This window comes from Tenrec ecaudatus, chromosome 1 (assembly GCF_050624435.1).
Source record: "Tenrec ecaudatus isolate mTenEca1 chromosome 1, mTenEca1.hap1, whole genome shotgun sequence".
Lineage (NCBI taxonomy): Eukaryota > Metazoa > Chordata > Mammalia > Afrosoricida > Tenrecidae > Tenrec > Tenrec ecaudatus.
The window spans coordinates 34,190,725-34,211,359 of NC_134530.1; the positions used below are offsets into that span (position 1 = coordinate 34,190,725).

Below are 20,635 nucleotides of genomic sequence, written 5' to 3' on the forward strand. Positions count from 1 at the left end.
CCCATCACATTGGGATTGTGTGTAATGGAAAGATTTTCCAGCAGGGGAGCCACGGAAAGTGCTCTGTGGAGATGAACTAAAGGCAGGGACGGAGAGGAGCCAACCCAGCCAAAGTTAGAGCATTCGTTCTGGGGAGGAAGCCCAGTGGCCTGGGCCCCTTGGCTGGAGTCAACCACTTGCCATTAATAGTGCTCCCGTGTGAATTACAGAAGAATTATGTACGTTTTTCAGTGGCCCATTCGTCAAGGGTAAATGGCCAGGCGTTTTTTTCTAAGGCATCTCTGAGTGAACTTGAACCTCTCACCTTTCACTTAGCATCCCAGGAGATTAACCATTAGCACAGCCTAGGGATTTCTTTCCCTGGAGTAGAGAAGTTTAAAAGGCTGATGTTCTGTGTGATTAGTAAAGAGTCGGTGAATAATACATCACTTCTACTCGGGGGTTTTTCAAAGGTGCAGCGTAGTAGTGAAGAGCAGGGGCCTGCTGTCAGACTGTTTAATGATTTCCAAATGCGGTCCCACCAGTTACGGGCAGCGTGACCTCACACAGTACCTTCCCTTTGCCCCAGTTTCCTCCTCAGCGATGTCAAAATTCCTAATTCATGGTGTTGCTACATGTAAAGCTCTTAAACGAGTGTCTCGTTCAGAGTAAACGCGTAATGACTGCTGTTATAATCTGTGTCATCAATACAGGGCTGTGGCTAATGCTGTAGGCTACAGAAATTACCCGTCACGGGCAAACTAGTTGTTGTGATGCTCTTCAGGGGAGGTAAGGAAGAGACAGGAAGCAGCATCTAATGTGCGTCTGCGGATTCATTTAGGACTCTTGGGCCAAATCAGTTACGTTTTCTGAGCCTTCGTTTCCTCCACGGTAAACTCGAACAAGCAGACAGACAATACCAAACCCGCTGCCATCTAGTCGCTGCCTACGCACAGTGATCCTGTGGGCAGAGCTAAGACTGTTCCGTGGTGTTTCCAGGGCTGATGGTCTTTATGGACGCAGATCCCTGGTCGTTCTCCCAAGCGGGATAGCCCAGTGCTTAATTCCCCGCACCGACAGGGCTTCTCTCTGGACAGTCCCGATACCAGGACCCCAGCCTGGGGTTTGGGGCTGGTTCAGTGAGGGAATGTGTACAGAGCCACATGTGGTTACACACCACAAATTGCAGCTGCCTCTGGTGGTGCTGGCGATGCGATGCGTGTCCGCTCATGGACTTAGATAAGGTTCTGTTTGCGCACCTCTGACGTTGAACCAAATAGTGTATTAAAACCAGTACTTGAAAAGGTCTCTTTCATACTTCACAGACAGATGATAGATTGGTATCTACGGATGGATTCATGCTGAATTTCCTTTGGGTGCTGCAGCAACTAAGTACCAAGATCAAGTTAGAGACTGTCGACCCTACGTACATATTCCACCCGCGCTGCCGGATCACGCTCCCGAACGACGAGACGCGCGTGAACGCCACAATGGAGGACGTGAATGACTGGCTGACTGAGCTCTGTGAGTGAGATGTGCATTGTCATCGCCGTCATCGGCTCCCAGTGAGTCAGCTCTGACTCACAGCGGCCCCACGCCCTGCACAGCGGCATAGCACCGGCCCGGCACCCTCCGCTGCCCGTGCAGCCACTGTGGCATCCACCGCGTCGAGGGCCCTGCTCCTTTTGCTGACCCTCTGCCACGCATGCAGGGTTTCCCTCTCCAGGAACTGGTCTCCCAGTGACACTCAATACCCTCACCGTCCTCCCTCGTAAGAGCTGCCCATTTGTATCTGCCAAACCCACCATTCAGAGGCTCGGCTCCTCTGCAGTCGCCTTCTCTGTTGTCCGGATCTGCATCCCATGAGGCGATGGGCAGTGCCATGGCTCGGGCCAGGCCGGCTTTAGTCCTCACAGTGCTCTTCACCCTGCAACATTTAACAGCTCCGAAAGAGAGAGAATTAGATCATAATTGAGAGCTGGGGCAAGTCATAAAGGCACATGCATTTTTATTATATAAATACTTCTTATAGAGAGTGGGACTAAATAAGTAAAGTAAAAGGACAGAGAAAAATATGAATCATATACTTGATAAAAGCCTACCATTCAAAATATAGAACTTCTATAAATGTATAAGGTCACATTTTACCAAGAGCCAGTATTCTTTTGCTTGGAAAAAATTATAAATAGCATTTATCATGAAATGAAAATACACTTGTGGAAGGATGCACATATCCCCATGGGGATGAAATACAAAGAAACCCAAGGTGCTATTCTATTTCTATAAATTAACCGAACAGAATGACAATAGAATGTAAATTTATGAAGAAGCAGATGGTAGTTAATCTATTCATTTGATCGGTCTAAAGTGAATTCTTGTGATTCAGAACAGAATTGTAATACTGTTATTCTCCATAAGTCTGCTTTTCAGACTATCTCCATTGCTGGGGAGTGGGGGAGCCGACAAGCCAGAAGTAATTGTTGGGGAGGGGTGCTCCCCGCCGTACTGTGAGTCAGAATGCAAAAGGAGAGGCGACAGCCTCTCCCCACAATGGGACCTAGAGGACTGGCGATGCGCTGCCATGTAGAGATGTAAAGTGATGCTTGTGTGTCTTGAAACATGGGCGTGGTTTTCTGTGGCGTCCATCAAGAAGGCCCATCCCCCTAACGCTGTTGGTGGACTGCTCGAGAAGCTCTTAAGCGATGGGGCGGGACACTCCTCTTATAACATGACTTGCAGTTATTCGCATTTTTAAGTTTTCCTTAGCTCCCTGAAAAGTTACATGTCGTTTCCTGTTCTGAATTAGGCTAATCCGTTTTATTGAGGATCCTCTGTTATTTGCCCTAGATGGAGATCAGCCTCCCTTTTCTGAGCCGAAGTTCCCTACGGAATGTTTCTTCCTCACCCTGCACGCCCACCACCTCTCGATCCTGCCGAGCTGCCGCCGTTACATCCGCAGGCTCCGGGCCATCAGGGAGCTTAATCGGTATGTACTATGACCCCGGGCCTGGGATTGCCTGAGACACTACTGCATGCTCTCACGAGCATGCAACCTCATGGCGACATTAGATTTGAATGTGGGAGCTAGGCATGTTACGTTCATTTTCTCCCCCAGTCCTTTAGCTGATGGAGTCACCCCGACTTTGATTCTGAACCCTTGGTATTCTTCTTTATGTGTGGTTACTATACAAGTCCCCTCACTCTGTCCACTGGGCAAGGCATCTCCAGGAGGCACTTTAAAGGACCCGCGGGTGCCAGATACCCCCCGCCCCCCTGGACTGTGAAACACTCGCCCCACTAACATCTTTTCTGCCTGTAGTCCCGAGGCCAGATCCTGATTTCCAAGTCACTGGCACCGTTGTTGCTTTTTCATTCCAAGTATATCCCCCATGAACCAGCACTTCACGGAACCCTGGGGCGTAATGGGGTACACCCGAGGCTGCTGACTGTAATACGGTCGATAGTTCAAGCCCCATCAAATACTCCACATGAGAAAGGTGAAGCTCTGCCCCCCCAAAGATTGACAGCCTGGGAAATCTAAAGAGGCAGTTCCACTCTCTTCTAGGATTGCTCCGCATTGGAGTCGCCTCAGTGACAGTGAGTGTGACTTTGAGACCAGGACCCTAAAAGACAAAAAAAGTTGCAGAACACAAAGGAAACCTTTTTTGGACAGGCTATGTGGCCTAACTGGGGAGCGCCCCAAACTCATGATCAGGGAGTTGATATTGACTCATAGTAATCTGTGAGACAGAGCGTAACTGCCCCCTGTGGGTTTCCGAAGCTGTAAATGTTGACGGGATCACAAAACGCCATTCTTCTCTCCCGGGGCACTTGCTGGGGCCACACTGCTGACTGCGTGCCTGCAGCCCAGCATGTCACCTTCTTTGTTACCAGGACGGTCACTTCCCATTCCACCATGGGGCTCTGACTCGTGTAGGAATCATGAGAAAATTTGTCTAAACCCTGTCTCCATCTCCAAACTAGATCTTAACCCCTAACTAGGTCTTAACATCTCTTAACCCTGTAGGTTGCCATTCCATCCTCACAAGGCTTTCTCTTCTGGAATGTTCTTTCGGGGCAGCCACTTTTGGATGATGCTGGGGAAAAATCATGGAATCTTGAGCCCATTGCCTCCATTTTCTCCCTTTTCTTTTCCTTGTAAACCAAGATATGTGCCAGTTCGGCATTTCATGTGTACAATTCTGCAACACCAGTTACATCAATCATGTTGTGTAATCCTCACCAGTATCCATTGCCAAATTGTCACCACTGCAGGCAGAAACTCCTTTTGGCGCAATGGGAGTCCCTTGAACAAGAGCAGCGTTGATAAGAACTCCAAGGTGATGCATGGGCATTTCTTGGATCTGTAACGGGTGCTGCCCTTGTCTGCCAGTGTTTTGTATTGTGTCGCTGTGAAGCTAGATGCATTGTCTCCAGTCTTTCTTTCACATGCCAGCAGGGCCCCAAAGTGGACAGGTTCTAACAGACTAAGAACAGAGTACGAAGAAGGAGTAGGCTGTCAGTTCCAAGGGATTCGCTGCTGGAAGCACTCTGGATGGCCTCGAAACACTGTGATGCTGAAGGCATCGTGGAGGAGAAGCAGGACATTGTCCGAGATAGTGCCCGAAGTTGAGCCTCTCTGGTCAGAAGGGCCTCCAAACATGAACCAGGCTGAGCCGCCACCTCAAAGTCGAGTCGACCCTCATAACATGATGGAGTAACGTCTTCATTTGCTGATGGGATTTGATCCCGTGAGAGAAACCGCTGTGAAAATATAACTATGTACAAAGTACAAATCTAGGAAAATTGGAAGCCATCAAAAATGAAATGGAATGCATAAAGATCGATATCCTAGGCATTAGTGAGCTGAAATGGAACTGCTATTGGCCATTTTGAATCAGAAAGTCATGTGGCTTTCTCTGTGGGAATGACATAATCAAGAGGAATGACTTTGTATTCATCATCAAAAACGACATCTCAATATCTATCTTGAAGTACACTTATTGTCTATCCCCATACAAGAAAATCCAATTAGTATAACTGTTATTTAAATTTACGTACCAATCACTAAAGCTATGATGCCGACACTGAAGAATTTTACCAATATCTTTGCTCTGAAATTGATCAAAAAGCAGTTAGGAAATAGGTCTTGATGATAGAAATGAAGCCAGAGATCACATGATAGACGTCTGCAAGGCCAATGATTTCTTCACAGCAAAAACCTTTTTACAACAACACAAGCGGCCGCCCTGCACATGGGCTTCTGCAGGTGGAAAACACCGAAATCAGACTGCCTGCGTCTGTGGGGCTGGCCAAGCGCACTGACTGCCACGGCCTGCCAAAAGAACAAGCAGATTTGTCTTGGAAGAAGTTCAGCTAGAACGCTCCTTAGCAGCGAGGCGGGTGGGAGGTGTATGGACTTGTCACACATACTTGGGACACATTATCGGGCGAGGCCAGTCACTAAAGCAGGACAGGATGCTTGGTAAAGAAGAGAGGCAGGAAGACCTCCCAGAGGATGGTTTGACCCCATGGCTGCCACTGTGGCCTCAAACATCAGCACAGTTGTGGGCATGGCACCAGGCAGTGTTTCCTTCCGCTGTGCAGAGGATTGCTATGAATTGAAACCGACTGAATGGCAAGCACCTAGCAACAACAGCATCATGGTGTTCCTGGCAGAAACATGGTAGTCAGGCAAGATAATCCATATCTCGACCAAATGCTCAGCGCTTGCAGACAAATTACAGCCTCCAGCGTGGGAGCTATCCCGACAGCCGACAGACTCTCATGGTCCTGCATTCACATGAGATATAACATTCTTATTCTCTGGCTGAGTTTCGAAGCACATTTATCTTCCTGAGTTTTCGGCACTCAAAATGGTTCTCAACCTTCCTACTGCCTCCACCCTTTAATACAGTTCCTCATGTTATGGTGACCCCCAACCACAAAATTATTTTCGTTGCTACTTCATAACTGTAAATTTGCTACTGTGATGAATCGGGCGACCCCTGTGAGAGATTCGTTTGACCCCCAAAGGGGGTGTGACCCACAGGTTGAGAACCGCTAATCAAGATAAATAGTTAACTTCTGCCATGGACTCCTGAATTTGCATATCAGGCCCTTTCTCCATCATTTGGCTCCCTGGGAGGATTTCCCTTCTCCATTGTTTTTCAGAATTGCCCCTGAAGTGGGCCCTAACACTATAGCAGCCCATGCATTACTGAGGCTAGCCCAGCATGAAGAGCCACCTGTAAACCTTTCCTTCAGCCAATTGCAGGAAACGGCCCTTGAAGTCATAGAAGCATGTTATGTTTGTTTGTTTGTTTGTTTGTTTGTTTTTAAGAAGCATGTTAAGGCAGGGTTGGCCGTGCTGTTTGGATTTTCCAGGGCTCTATCTCGTATACACTTTTGTTTCATGCTTGGCCCAACTGACTTATCGCTTGTCTCATCAGGCAACTCGGTTTAGAAAGGGCTTTAGGAAGGTTGCTTGTTCATCTGATGCCCACTTGTTAGCCTTCAGCTTCTTTCTACCCGGACCCAATCCTGTTTCTGAACCGAGTTAGTTACTTGCCAACACAGCATGGCTCTGCTGCAAGACTCCAGGGACCTCTACTGTGAATCTTATCAAGGAAAACCACAGGCTTTTAATTAGCAACAGGCACTTAAAAGCACCATCGGATCCCTTGGATCTTAAACTCAAGCTGCTTGCACCGCTGATGGGATCTTTCTCTCGGTCGAGACTCTCTAAAGCTGTTGACCTTGTAAGTTACACGGTGCTCATAGCACACCCAAATTCAGATCTGTTGTATCCAGAATCCTGAACTTGAACAGATTTGTACTTGCCTCATGATCCAATGTTCTAGGGGTAGCAACTATTTCCTTTTGGATCGAATTCCAGACTATTAGGTCCTCAAACCCTTCAGGTGGACGTTCTCTGAACCCGCTTCTGATTTATTTCTCCATCGGTTGCATACATAGCTTTTACCAAGATATAAAGGGTATCTGCTACTTCTCATCAGATTCTATCTATCACCAAAGGCCATCAGTGTGGATCAGGTCTTGCGGCCTGCGGTAGGCTGACCTAACTAACCACTGCAAAGTCAGTTCAGCACAGAGCCAGAGAGATGGCAAGATCCCAAAACATGATGGACGCTGTATTGCTGACACTCCTAAGGGAGAGCAGATTGCTTGTGGTGGTGTTCTCTGTCCCAATTTGGAATGAGAAAAGCACACTGTCCGTTCAATAGCTGCCTACCAGGGGCCAAAGCTATGCTGTTTCCCCAAGTAAAATGACCGCATTTGGAATAACCGTACAATTGAAAGCCCCTATCGATGAAGTAATGAAGTAATTTATGTTTATTCTACAAAAAGAGCAGTTACGTGGGGAGGCAGTGGGGACCTCGCACCCTCATACTTGCCAAGCTCATACTTTCTTAAGGGACCGTCATTGGGTTTTGTCTCGTTGATTTGCTGTTGGCATAATGGGTAAACACTCGCCCACCACTCCAAAGTTTTGAACTCAGCCAGCGGTCCCGTGGCAGAAGCGAGGCCCAGTGATCCGTCACCGGACAGGTAGCGGCATAGAGCGCGAGCTCGACGGAGCAGTGCGCTCTGTCCTGGACGGTCACTGTGAGTCAGAATCTGTTTGACGGTCATGGGTTCCATCCTGACACATTTTATGGCCTTACTGATAGGAATGAAACTGGGGGTGGCTTAATAGAATTTTGCAAGAGCACCACCTTAGTCCAGGGGTCCTCAAACTATGGCCCCGCCAATGGGCCACATGCGGTCCCACCGAGGACATTTATCTAGCCTGCCTGGTGTTTTTGCCCCATATTGTTTTTTAACCTCAAAATAAGACATGTGCAGTGAGGAATTTGTTCAAGGTTTTTTGAAAAACTATAATCCGGCTCTCCAGTTGGTCTGAAGGACAGTGAACTGGCCCCCTGTTTAAGAAGTCTGAGGACCCCGGCCTTAGTCATTAAAAATACAATTTTTTTCAACAACAAACGGTGATTATACATGTGGACCTGGCCAGATGTAATACACAGGATTCCAATCCATGATGTATGTGGAAAGAGATATAGAGAAGCTCCATAACATCAGCCAGAATGAGACCAGGGGCCCACTGTGGAACAGACCATCAATTGCCCCTATGCAAGTTCAGGCTGAAGCTGAAAAAAATTGAAACAAGTGCATAAGTGCAAAATACAACCTGGGATATATTCTGTGTGATTTTCTAGGCCATCTAAGGACAGGTTTGACACCTTGAAAGTTAACGATAGAAGGCCAGATGGGTTGTGGGTTGATAACAAGAAATCATACGTGAAAAAAGCAAAATGACACTAAAAAGATGAAAAAGAAAACACCAAAATAGATGTCAGAAGAGATTCTGAAGCTTGTTCTTGAGTAGACGTGATGGAAGAAATAATGAAGCAAAAAGCTGAACAGAAAGTTTCAAAGGGCAGCTTGAGAAAGCAAAGTAGTAGTGCAATGACATGTGCAAACACCTGGAGTCAGAAAGTCCACAGAACCCAAGCGCTCGAGAAAAAAAGTCAAGCCTTGAGTTGCAGTATTGAAAGATTCCACGTGCACAGAACTGAATGAAGCAGGAAACATCGAAAGAAGAGAATGCAGAGCCATTTTACCAAAAAGAATTGGTCAACATGCAACCATTTCAAGAATCTTCACCCAAAACAGATGCATAGTATTGACAAAGGAAGAAGACCACATAGCTCTGAAGGCGTTGGCTAAGTAAACAAACAAACAAATAAAAAACAAGTCTGCAGGGACCGATGGAACATTAATTGAAATGTGCCCAGAACCAGTGCCACTCTGGAAGCATTTTCTTATCTTTGCCAAGAAATCTGGAAAGCAGCTATTTGGCCAGCCAACTAGAAGAAAGGTGACAGAATAGAATGCAAAAACTGCGCATGAAAGTAAAATTTCAACCAAGCTTGCCGTAGTGCATCAACAGTGAGCTACCAGAGACGACTGGATACTGCCTGGTTGGAAATAAGGAAAGGTATGTTTCAGGATTGTGTATTATTTTACCATTTATATTCAACCTATATGCCGAGCAAGTTGTGTGACAAGCTGGACTGTATGAAACAAGGATGCGGCACTGGGATTAGAGAGAGGCTCATTGACAATCTTTGAGATGCAGATGACACACGCTTGCTTACTGAAAGCAAAATGTGCTTGAAGCACTTAAAATTGGGTCAATAGACAACATCATGCTGAGTGGGGAAAAGATCGAAATCGTGAAGGATTTATTTTACTTGGATCCACAATCAACACTCATGGAAGCAGCAGTCAGAAGACCAGGTGACATCCTGCATTGGACAAATCTGCACAAGACCCATTTAATGTGTTAAAGACCAAAGCTGTCACTTTGACTAAGGTGTGTCTGACCAAAGCCTTGATATTTATAATGGCCTCGTGTGCTTATGAAAGCTGGATAATGAATAAGGAAGATCAAAGAATATTTGCTGCCTTTGAATTGTAGTGTTGGAAAAGTATATGTACCACGGGCACCCAGAAAAACAAATCTATCTTGGAAGAAGTACAGGCAGAATGTTCCTTAGATGAGAGGATGCTGAGACTTCGTCTCACAGATTCTGGACATGTTTCTAGGAGGGACCGGGCTTGGTAAAGTGAGGGTCAGGGAACAAGAGTAAGACCCCAGCCAGGTCGAGAGACAGAGTCTGCAACAATAGGCTCAAACAGATCAGCAGTTGCGAGGATGGTGCTGGACCGGGCAGTGTTTTGTCCCATTGTATATTGAGAGTCACAAAGAGCCAAAACTGACGAGATGTCACCTGACAATAACCACCCACCAAGATGATATTTTCCTGTTGTTTTCGAGCCGCTTTATCATGTCTTATTGACAACTTTCTGTTTAGGTCTACAGTCTACCGGATTTGAATTTTAGGTGCAGTGTGCAGTAAGAGAGTTCCTTTTTGGTCACATAACGTCATCCAGTGAACTTGGCCCCGTTGACTGAGATCACAGCTTTCCTACAGCAATGACTGTGTGGGACTCTCTGACATCCACGGACTGGGCACTTGTCCGCCTTGTCTGTACAACCCCGGCTGATTATGAAACGTTGTTCTGGGATCCATGAACTCTAACCTTGTTCTTCAAGGGTGTCTTTACCCCCTCAGTGCATTCTTCCATTGTGTAGGTCTGTAATTTCTCTCAGTGGTGTTTTTGAAACTTTCTGTGTACAATTTTTGCATATCTTTCAATACATTACCCCCAAAGTATCTAATGCTATGGTTGTGGCTGATGCTTGCTGCTGGCATATAGTACTTTAATTGATTTTGTATGTTGACCAAATAGTCAACAAAGGTGAGAAGGGGTAGGAAATGTAGACCAACAGCAGCAACAAAAATGGAAGTGCTGAGAATGTTGACACCTGACAAATGTGGCCACTGCCATGAACAAGTTGTGTTGTTCCAACTGAGCCGCCCTGTGTGCACAGAGGGTCTCTCTCGTGCGCTTTCTCTGTTCTGCTGACCCCCGACTTAGCCAAGTGTGCCATCCTCTTCCAGAGACGGGCCTCCCTTGATCGTGTGTCCGAATTACTCTCGCCAGCCTTGCTTCTAAGGAGCTGTCTGGCTGTCCTTTCTTCAAGACAAGTTTTTGATGTTGCTCCTTTGGTAGTCTGAGAGACTTTCAGTGTTCTTCACCAACACCATATTCAAATGCATCAATTCTTCTCCCACCTTTCTCATTCATGTTTCGCTTTCACATGCATAAGTGACGATTGAAAATATCACTTAAAAACAAAAAAACTAACAGAACATACCATGGGCTGAGTCAGTCAGGTGCACCTTAGTCCACAGAGTGACGTCTTGGCTCTTGAACGCCTGGAAGAGGCCTTGGGTAGTAGCCGCTCCTGGTGCTAGCTGTCTTGGCTGCCGCGTCCACATCACGGCGCCCGGGCAGCACAACAGTGAGGTGCACAGCTGTTAACTGAAGCCAGAATGGTTTGAACAAAGCCAGTGGCCCCGGGAGAAAGACCGGGTGCTATGGTACAGTGAAGGTTGTAGCCTAGACAACCGTGGGGCGTTTTCCTTTGTCGCATGGGGTGGCTGAGTCAGAGTCAATTCTACAGAGCCCAACTGGAAGAGCAAAGTGCCATCCGTGTCAGACAGCGTTGTTTGAGGATGACAAACGCTGTCACGCCGACCCTAGTTACCATAAAGATAGGGCGTCGCCTAGGAGCCCTGGTGGCGCAGTGGTTATGTAGGGCTGCTAGCTGCAAGGTCAGAGGGGCGTTTACTCCGAAAGCAGCGAGTCTCAGACACCCACAGGGGCCATTCTCCCCACTCTTATGGGGGCGCTCTGAGTTGGCATCGATTCGATAGCAGTGAGTTTGGTTTGGATTTAGAGTGTCAATCTCATGATCAAGGTGAGTAAGATGGATCCGTGTATTTCCTTCTCTTGAACTGTTAGTCTTTGATTGTAGGACTGTGGAAGATTTGAAAAATAACGAAAGCCAATGGAAAGATTCCCCTCTGGCGACTAGACACCGTGAAATGCTGAAACGCTGCAAAACTCAGCTGAAGGTTTGTGTGATTAAACGGAATAATTGTAGACAGCGCATAATAGTCCATTTCCCACCACAATATGTATCTTAAGTGAGTAGTTTGGTATGCTCGTTTTTGTTTTGTTTTTCATTTCGTTCTTCCCCCACCCTCTGAAGAAAATAGCGCATCTTAGAATGTGTTGAGACATTCCAGGTGTCTCTGTATCATGATTTAAGCCATAGATCAGACATGGAGATGGAATGTCCTCATACCACTGATAGCATGCATCCTTGTAACTTGGCTTCTGTTGAGTATCAGTCCCCCCCCCCCTTTCTCTTACAAGACCCAGCTCCGCTCCCTAACAAACAGCCTCACTCACTCATTCCAGCATGTCCAGCTGTGCGTTTCCATGATGTTTGAATCTAGCGAGCAGATTCGTGGTCATGGGAAGGCTTTTTTCCTTTTCACTCATTTCTTCATTTTAGTTTAAAACGATCCATCACACAGAACCTAACTCCACATTTGGGAAGATTGCTGGTTATGAGACATAATAGCTAAAGACAATTATTGACTGAGGTTGAACAATTAAAGGATGGGTGGAATACCTGTATGCATGTGTCCTAGGTTTAAATGATAAAAGCCGAATCTTATGTAGGCATAGTGCCCGATGCTCCATTCTGGTACAAGAGCCAGTTGTAGAAACTCGTAGACAAGACTTCCTCAGGATGCAAAGTTTTGCCCAAGACCAGCTATTAAGCAATGAGGCTAGAATCGAGATGTGTATATGTCTACCTTCTTCTCACTAACTAGCCCTGAGTCCCAGTAATCCCCTCCTCACCAAGTTCCTTCAATGTAACAGTAATAACTCAACTTTTGGAGTTCTAGCTGGGTACTGGGTTTTTGGTACTCAGAGGTTTGCACGGCATGCCTTTTAATTTGTCTCAAACAAAGAAAAATCTTGAGACATGATTAGCACTCCACAGCTAGAGATACAGCCCTACCTCTACCCTGTCACATAACAATTACTTAGCTGTGACTAATCTCCGGGCCTTCATACCTACTTCCGCAGAAACTGGTACGGTGCAAAGCCTGTGCTGATGCTGGCCTACTTGACGAGAGTTTCCTGAGAAGGTGTCTGAATTTCTATGGCCTTCTCATCCAGCTGCTGCTCCGCATCCTGGACCCTGCCTATCCCGAGTGAGTGCGCTCGCCACAAGGCCCTGGTGTCTGCTCTTTGGGGTCCAGTTGTGTGTATTGTTCTTCAAAGCTGATAACTAAAACCAGAACCGTTCATTTATCAAGATGCAATTTTCCATGAGAGGGGAATAGAACTATGTACTCACATCTATTATGTTAAGAATTAAGGTTGCAGATGAACATTGGGCCTCAACTCAAGTACTCCCTTAACTCTAGAACACTTTGTTCTAACAATCCCGCATTCTGTGATACTCACCTTCTCAACACGATCGCTGAAGACAAAATGTGTGCATAAGCAAATGTGATGAAGAAAGCTGATAGAGCCCCGCTATCAAAAGAAACATTGTCTGGGTTCGTAAAGGCTTCAAGGTACACAAGTGGCCATCTAGCTCAGTAGCAACAAAATCCACACGGAAGAAGCACACCAGCCTGTGTAATCATGAGGTGTCGATGGGATCGAGTATCAGGCATCTAAAACCCAGAATAAAACCCAGAATGGGTTGGGGGGCATGGAGTAGAGACCCAATGCCCATCTGTAGACAGTTGGACATCCCCTCACAGAGGGGTCACGGGGAAGGGATGAGCCAGTCAGGGTGCAGTATAGCAGCAATGAAAGACACAATTTTCCTCTAGTTCTGTGTTCACCCCACTATCATGACCTCATTTCTACCTTAAAATCGAATTAGACCAGAGCATGCACACTGCTACAGATAAGAGCCCGCAACACAGGGAATTCAGGACAGACAAACCCCTCAGAGCCAACAAGGAGAGTAGCGATACCAGGAGGATTAGGGGAGGGTGGGGGGAGAAAGGTGGAATCAATCACAAGGATCAAGCTATACCCCCCTCCCAGGGGGACGAACAACGGAAAAGTAGGTGAGAGGTGACAGAGGAGGATGTAAGATATGGAGAAAATAATCTATAACATCAAGGGTTTATGATGGAGGGCAGGCGAGGGAGGGAGGGGGAAGAAATAGGGAGCCGATGTCAGGGGCTCAAGTGGGAAGAGAATGCTTTGAAAATGATGATGGCGGCATATGTGCAAATGTGCTTGACACACTGGAGGAATTTATGGATTGTGATAAGAGATGTAAGAGCCCCCAATAAAAGCTTCATTTTATTTATTTATTTGTTTGTTTGTTTGTTTGTTTATTGTGGTTAGTGCAAGGATCGTTTGTTGGCCCTTAGGAGTGTATTTTTTAAATGCACTTTTCTATTTCCTTAATCCAGCTCTGTAGACAATGAAAGTAGTATACAGTGCTCTAACTGAACGTAGGTCATTCAGTGAACATCAGCACGTGGTATTTTCATTTTGACATAGTACTCTTAAAAATAAATAAATAAAAACACCTGCCCGTCGAATGCTTGATGGATAGAAAAGGAAAGCCCTAAATCCGAAGCTGAAAGCTGGAAATTACCGGACACTGGCTCTCCAGAGCAGTGGGTGCAGAAAGACGCCTGCCTGACTCACGGGGTGCTAGAAACAGCGCCAATCGCTTGTCAGCGGCTCCTCGAGGCAGCCATTGCTCTGCCAAAGTCTCTGGGTCATTGATGGTGAGCCGACCCAAACAGGGCTGCAGGAGCAGAAATTGCCACTAAAAAGGTGTGTTGCTCTGTTGTCCCAACAGGCCGAGTGGCACAAAGTGACCAGTGTAACCTTTTCCGCGTCTCCGAATGTTAATTATTTCACTAACGATGCCATTGTTAGGATATCGAGAAAAGGGAAAGCGTTTCACACATAATTTCACAACCCTAGTACACTCACTGTCTTCGTTCTTCATTGTTCGTTTCTGGTTGTGGCTTTTGGGCCTGTGTGTAATTCTCATGTCATGAAAACATGAGGTTTTACCCTCAGGTCAGAAGCTTACGTGTAACGAAGTGTGGTCTTCCTGATAGTTTGTGCCGGAACCGACTTGTAAATTGTGCCTTTTGTTTTTCTTCCTTGACAGTCTAACACTGCCTTTAAATTCAGATGTCCCCAAGGTATTTGCGGCATTGCCTGAGTTTTATGTAGAAGATGTTGCTGAATTTTTATTTTTTATTGTACAGTAAGTGCCTTTAAAATTCTGCTTAATTGCGCTAATCTGCTCTTATAGATGATGGGTGCACGGTAGGAACTGCATCGCAAAGCCTTTGTTCTGTGCACAGCATTTTATGCAGCAGCTTTTAACTGAAGCTGCCTCCAGAATGGAAAAATAAATCCAACTGTGGCAACAAGCCAGTTGTAATAATATCTCAGAGACAGCAGTGGACTTAACCACGCTGATAATCATGTAGTCTGTGAAAACGGAATTGAATCCTAATAGTTGAATATGGGTTTCTGAGAAACAGAAGGCATGGGCAGTTTATAAATATCTGAGTAAGCATCCAGAAGCCAGAAATAACCTACATCTCTCTCTTGTACCATTTTTTCCCCTGAATTTTATACCAGAATTAGAGACAGCTTACAAAGAGCTAGCTTGAATTTTAAAAGTGATATTTTCAGGTATTTTCTCCTTGAGAGCAATTAACTTTATCAGTATTTTCTTGAAACCCCTTTCAGTGGTGAAGATGTTTACGAAATATAACTGACTTTAGTTACAGTTATGATTTCTTCCCCTCAAAAAGCTTTAAGTTAATGTAACAGTAGCTCATGTGAGCATTGGGTTTAAGTCTGTAGTTTTAAAGCAAGTAATCAGTTTAACCTCAAGGAAACGCAGGGTCTCCTGGACCTGCTCTAACTGTAACCAATTTAATGCCACTTTATTGACTTCAGCATCGGCCCAGGCCGCGCCTCAGAGATCTCTTTTCTCGCTCTCCCCAGACACTCCCCTCAGGTGCTCTATGAGCCCTGCACTCAGGACATTGTGATGTTCCTTGTTGTGATGTTGTGCAGCCAGAGCTACATCCGGAACCCGTATCTGGTGGCCAAGCTGGTGGAGGTCATGTTCATGACCAATCCTGCTGTTCAGCCACGAACCCAGAAGTTTTTTGAAATGATCGAGAACCACCCTCTCTCCACCAAGCTGCTGGTCCCATCCCTGATGAAGTTTTACACAGGTAGGTGGGGCGCTGGCTACAGAAGTGACCGTGACAGTCGGGGTTGGGCAGGGCTGTCTAAAGCCAAGGGATGCCGTGACTGTAAGCTTTTACTCTCCCGACATCTGTTTTGACCCCACGTCAATACACCCTCCCAGCCCACTCCCCGCCGTGCATGTTCTGCTGCTGCTGGTTTCCTCATCAAGCCGTAGAAGTGGTGCCGTCTGCTGTGAGTCGTCAATATCTATTGAGTGTTGGTGGTTGCTCTGATGTGCAGTTGGTTTCTGCAGCATAAATGGGTGTTTTTGTGAGTGAAATGGTTTAGTTTGTTTTAGCTTGGATCCTACAGAATTAGTTCTAACCAGCGTTTCCCAAGTGGGAGTCAAACTGGGAGCTTGTTACGAATGCTTGCTTGTAGAGCCCACTCAAGCCAGCGGGACCAGGAGCCATTGGAGCCTCTGGAAATACTCATTCATTCCCGGACTCTCGTGGATCGACCGAGTGCTTACCATCTGCAGCCACTGTTGTCGATACGAGGTCGCTTATTTGTGGCTTCTTTGTATGCCGGGGTTACATTCCAAATAGAATTTTTAATTTCGTTTTTCAGCTGAGCAAATGTTTCCAAAAAATCTGATTACATGTGAGCCCTCGTTGTCTGTTCTCCGGCCAAGGCGCATAGCAGCACTACTGGTGCATGTTACTGCCCCTCGTAGACTCCGGAGGGAAAGGCTCATCAAACCTGGCATGTTTGGGGCCCTCGGTACATGTTGGTGGCACGTAGAAGCGTATTCTCACCGTGTATCATCAGAGCTCTGGGCTTCCTGGAATGGCAGCCCCTCACCGCTCACAGCAACCCCGAGCACGGGAAGACTCGGCAGTAAGCTCACTGTCCCCTGGTGCTCGGGGTCCCGGGGGTGTCGCCCTGATTCCCTTCCTCGTTGTGGCCTTATGACACCTGCTCAGAGAGTCAAGGAGGTGGCTCAGCGGTTTTGTGCTCAGCTGCCAGTCATCCAAGGACAAGTAGAATTTTAAAGATAATGGCATTTTCCCACAGACTTTTATTCCCCTTCAGGTAAAGCACCAATATGTAGATTTGAGGGGACATCATTCTTTTTTTAATTATGATCCCTCTCTGTCTCGCTCTTTTTTTTGTTGAGAAGCCCTTGTATAACAGAGCTGGAAGGATACGTTTTGAATGGTAGTTATGGGTGGAATTCAGTCTTCTTCCTTGTAACTTAGGCATGCACGCCTCTGTACAACATGCGCATGTGCACATCTATTAGTTTGATGGAGTTGTGTCCCGTTCGTGACCGGGGCCCTCGTGGTGGCTCTGGGATGAAGTGTGGGTATGTGTGTGGGTGTGGGTGGTCCGGCCTGAAGGGCAGACACAGGGCTGGGCCTCAATCCTGGCAGAGTTCCACTGGTCACATTCCAAGAGGTGGCAGGTGGGTGCTCTTCTCCTCTTGCTGGGTGCTGTGGAGCACGGCGACCTCTGGCCCCGGAGAGATGGCCCTTAGACTAATAATAGCCACCCTCCTTGGGCACTTACTGACCCTTTCACTTATCCTGTCTGTGAAAATGGGCGCTATAAATAGCTGCGTTTCACAAACGAGGAAACTGAAGCTTAGGGAGGTCGTGAAGCTTGCCGGAGGTCACCACCGGTGAGTGGCAGGGCCAGTAGCCGCAGCAGTTGGCCTTCCGCACAGGTGCGCCTGCCTGGTTGCTGTGTCGCTCTTCACATTCTTCCCAAGAGGCTGCAGGGCCTGGTGCAGAGCTCCATGTGGGAAGCCCTCCATCCCAAGGCCCTCGGAAGAACTAAGCCAACCTGGGAAGTGGCCAGAAAGAAAATGAGTTCCCAGGTCTCCCCGCCCCCCCACCCCCCAAGTGCCCATGAGCCCCTAGTCTAAGACCCACTCACTGGTTTCGATCCTGTGTCCTGATATGTCTGACTCTCACAGCCCTGGGCGTGTGGATGACGTCCACAGAGGCAGTACAGAAGACAGTCACAGTGTCCAAGCACAGGAAATGCTTAGGCAACAAGTTTTCAAGTAGAAAGATTTTATTCCTAAGACAACAGCGTCCTGTACTTGGGGCTGCTCAAAGCTTGGAGGGACACTGACCCCACGACCGTGGTTCCCTATCCTAAAACCGATCCAGGCGCCAGTGCCGCAAAGAGTCCTGTCGCACCTACTGTGTGCTGATGCTGTTTTCAGTACTCAGGCAAGGTTGGTGAAGATGTCCACGTTCCTGAGTCAGACGTTCCAGTCTGGAGACAGACTCTGAACGTGTGACTTGCAGATTTCAAGTGCCCGCAGCAGTGGCCTCGGGGACAACAGTGGCAGTGAGGACGGCACAGAGTAGAGAGGGTTTCTGTGGGTCAGACCCAACCTGATGGCTCAGGACGCGCACGGGCAGTTTGAGATGATATAAGGGGGGGGGGGCTGCGCCAGGCTCGTACGTCAGCTCTCCACCCTCTAGTTCACGCTTTTAGAACGACACTTGGCTCATCTTACAGGAGGGTTGGCTTAGCGAATGTGCATCAGCACTTTCAGATCTCTGTGGTGGGGTTTCTTTACTCCTTTCTTTGTAAATAACCTTTTCTATTTTAGCCTTAAATAGCTTCACTGATGAGCAAAGGGGGGGAACCTAGGAAGTACGAAAAGGGAAACCATTTTTGGAAGAAGCCAAAGAAAAGGAAGATCCACAGCCATGTCTGTTAACACAGGAATCGCAGAGAATCATGTTTAGTGTTTTGACATTATGTGAAAACAGGATCAGATCACACAATGGAATGATGACTACACCATTTTGTAATTGCCAAATTATAGCATTATGTAACTGCCAAACCACTGAGAGTCAGAGTCCAGCCAAGTTGGCGCCTGGCCTTCACCATCACAGCCAGTGTGACTCTCCTCCCACGTTGGCAGTCGTTACTGCTAGACCTACCTCATTAAGACGCAAACTAGGCAGTAGGCATTTTAACGACTAAGTAGACTTTATGGTCATACTCGGGGAACGTTTGATAATGAGGTTGTCAATAAGTGAGGAGTGGCAGGGCGGTGTTTCAATAATGATTATGCCCAAATTATGGCCTGTTTTGTAGCTTGCAGGTTTCACCTAGCACATGGAAGTTTCCCTGTGTGTTCTGTTGTAGTGGGTGCTCCTGGAGATGGGTCTTAGGATGTGGCTGCAGGTGTTTTCCTGAGCAGGCTTGGGCGGGCATGTTTACGGCTTGTACCTTCTGTCAGATTGCTCTTAGAGAAAGTGTACCCCAGTTCATGCCCACGGCACATTAGCACTGCCGTTTGTCTTGTCTGCCTGGTTTAATTTACTTTATCTTTTTCTTAAAAAGCATGTGAATTTGTCCGGTAGTTTTTCCTCATCTAAAAATTTGCTATGATTGAGGAATTCCTCATGCTTGAACTGTTTGTCCTTTAGGCACACAAGCCCCTCCGGGGTCTGTCTTAACAGGTGTGGGGATGTTGATCATCAGTGGCGCTGGGCGATGATGGCATGAGCCTTCCTCCTGATTTTCTCTAGCTCTGGGTGGAAATGGCATAGGACAGTTTTGGTTTTTTTAAATAAAGCACATTTAATAGGTACATGACCATTAATAAAACTTAACTCAGATGGTATGCCCGTAATGAACTCATCCATTGAAATTGAGGGCGGAGCTAGAAGAATTCAGCTGTGGTCATTGCCCAGTCCTCAGTACCCACTGACCCCGAGACTCTTCCCAGCCCAGAGCCTTTGGCACTGCGTCAGTGTTGCCAAGCCTGTGGACTGTTTATCGAAAGCCAGCTTGTCATTTCTCTCCTGCTTCCCAGGCTCGGGGAGTGGAAGTTTTCTTTGTCAGGTCTCTGTTTCGCTGCGGCCATTCAGTGACGCTGTAGCGTGTTGGAAGGCCCGGAAGAATGTCTCCTACCGTCTGTTTGCTTCTCTTCTGTAGACGTTGAGCACACCGGCGCCACCAGCGAGTTCTACGACAAGTTCACAATCCGCTATCACATCAGCACCATCTTCAAGAGCCTTTGGCAGAACATAGCTCACCACGGCACCTTCATGGAGGAGTTCAAGTAAGTGCCCGCGCCCGAGGGCACAGCTTGCGCCCTTGCAAACCGCAGTGCGGATTTCTGGTGACCTGCTTCCCGCCAGGCGGGCGGGTGCTTGCCCAGTGTGTTGCTCTGGTCCCCACGTCTGTGGGTGGTCCCCGCGTCTGTGGGTGGTCCCTGCGTCTGTGGGTGGTCCCTGCAACTGTGGGTGGTCCCGATGGCACTGCCGGCTGGGGGCGGGGCTAGCTAAATGTCCGCGCTTGCAAGGTAGCGCCCAACTGTAGATTTGCCAGCATACCCAGGGCTGCCGTACAGGAATACGAATCTATACATATTCTGAGATGCTGTGTTAAGTGTTTTGTTTTTTTCCTTCATGCTTCTGTGATTACAGCGTATATGAAGTTGCTAGAATGACTGAAACCAGCCCTGCTGGTGCTCTGGAATCTCCCCTCGAACTAGAGTCCACAATGTCGGCAGGACTTTAGACCTAGAAGCAATTAGGTTGGGTTTGTCGGTTGAAATGCTCTTGTTTGTAGTCAGACCCTAACCCTTGATGAAGCACTTTCTACACACCCACCTGAGAGTGCAGTGTTAGCAAATCCATCTGTATACTGTCCCCATGCTTGAAAAAGCGAAGGAAAGAAAATTGTCTTCAGAAGGAAGTGTATCCCTCTCCTTGGGTCGTTCCGAAACCTTTGGGTCTTTGACCACGGCTTGATGTAACGTGTTAACTGAATCCCGTGCTGACGGCATATGTTTTATCAGAGGCGGAACCATGGCTGGATAGCATCTGCTAGTCCTGTGTCCATAAACTGCTGACAGTCAGTATTCTGTTCCAGCCACACCTGGGGG

General features: G+C 47.3%; 1 protein-coding gene across 4 annotated transcripts in view; it reads left to right on the forward strand.

The window, feature by feature from the left end:
• UBE4B (ubiquitination factor E4B) overlaps positions 1 to 20,635 on the forward strand; it is a 132,569-nt gene that overhangs the window by 95,389 nt on the left and 16,545 nt on the right. For all 4 annotated transcript variants that reach the window (XM_075550778.1, XM_075550766.1, XM_075550768.1 and 1 more), the window contains 7 exons: positions 1,305 to 1,503; positions 2,827 to 2,965; positions 11,456 to 11,555; positions 12,586 to 12,713; positions 14,663 to 14,761; positions 15,517 to 15,752; positions 19,681 to 19,807. In XM_075550778.1, the coding sequence (XP_075406893.1) occupies positions 1,305 to 1,503; positions 2,827 to 2,965; positions 11,456 to 11,555; positions 12,586 to 12,713; positions 14,663 to 14,761; positions 15,517 to 15,752; positions 19,681 to 19,807 (1,028 nt within the window). The remainder of the gene's footprint in view (positions 1 to 1,304; positions 1,504 to 2,826; positions 2,966 to 11,455; positions 11,556 to 12,585; positions 12,714 to 14,662; positions 14,762 to 15,516; positions 15,753 to 19,680; positions 19,808 to 20,635) is intronic.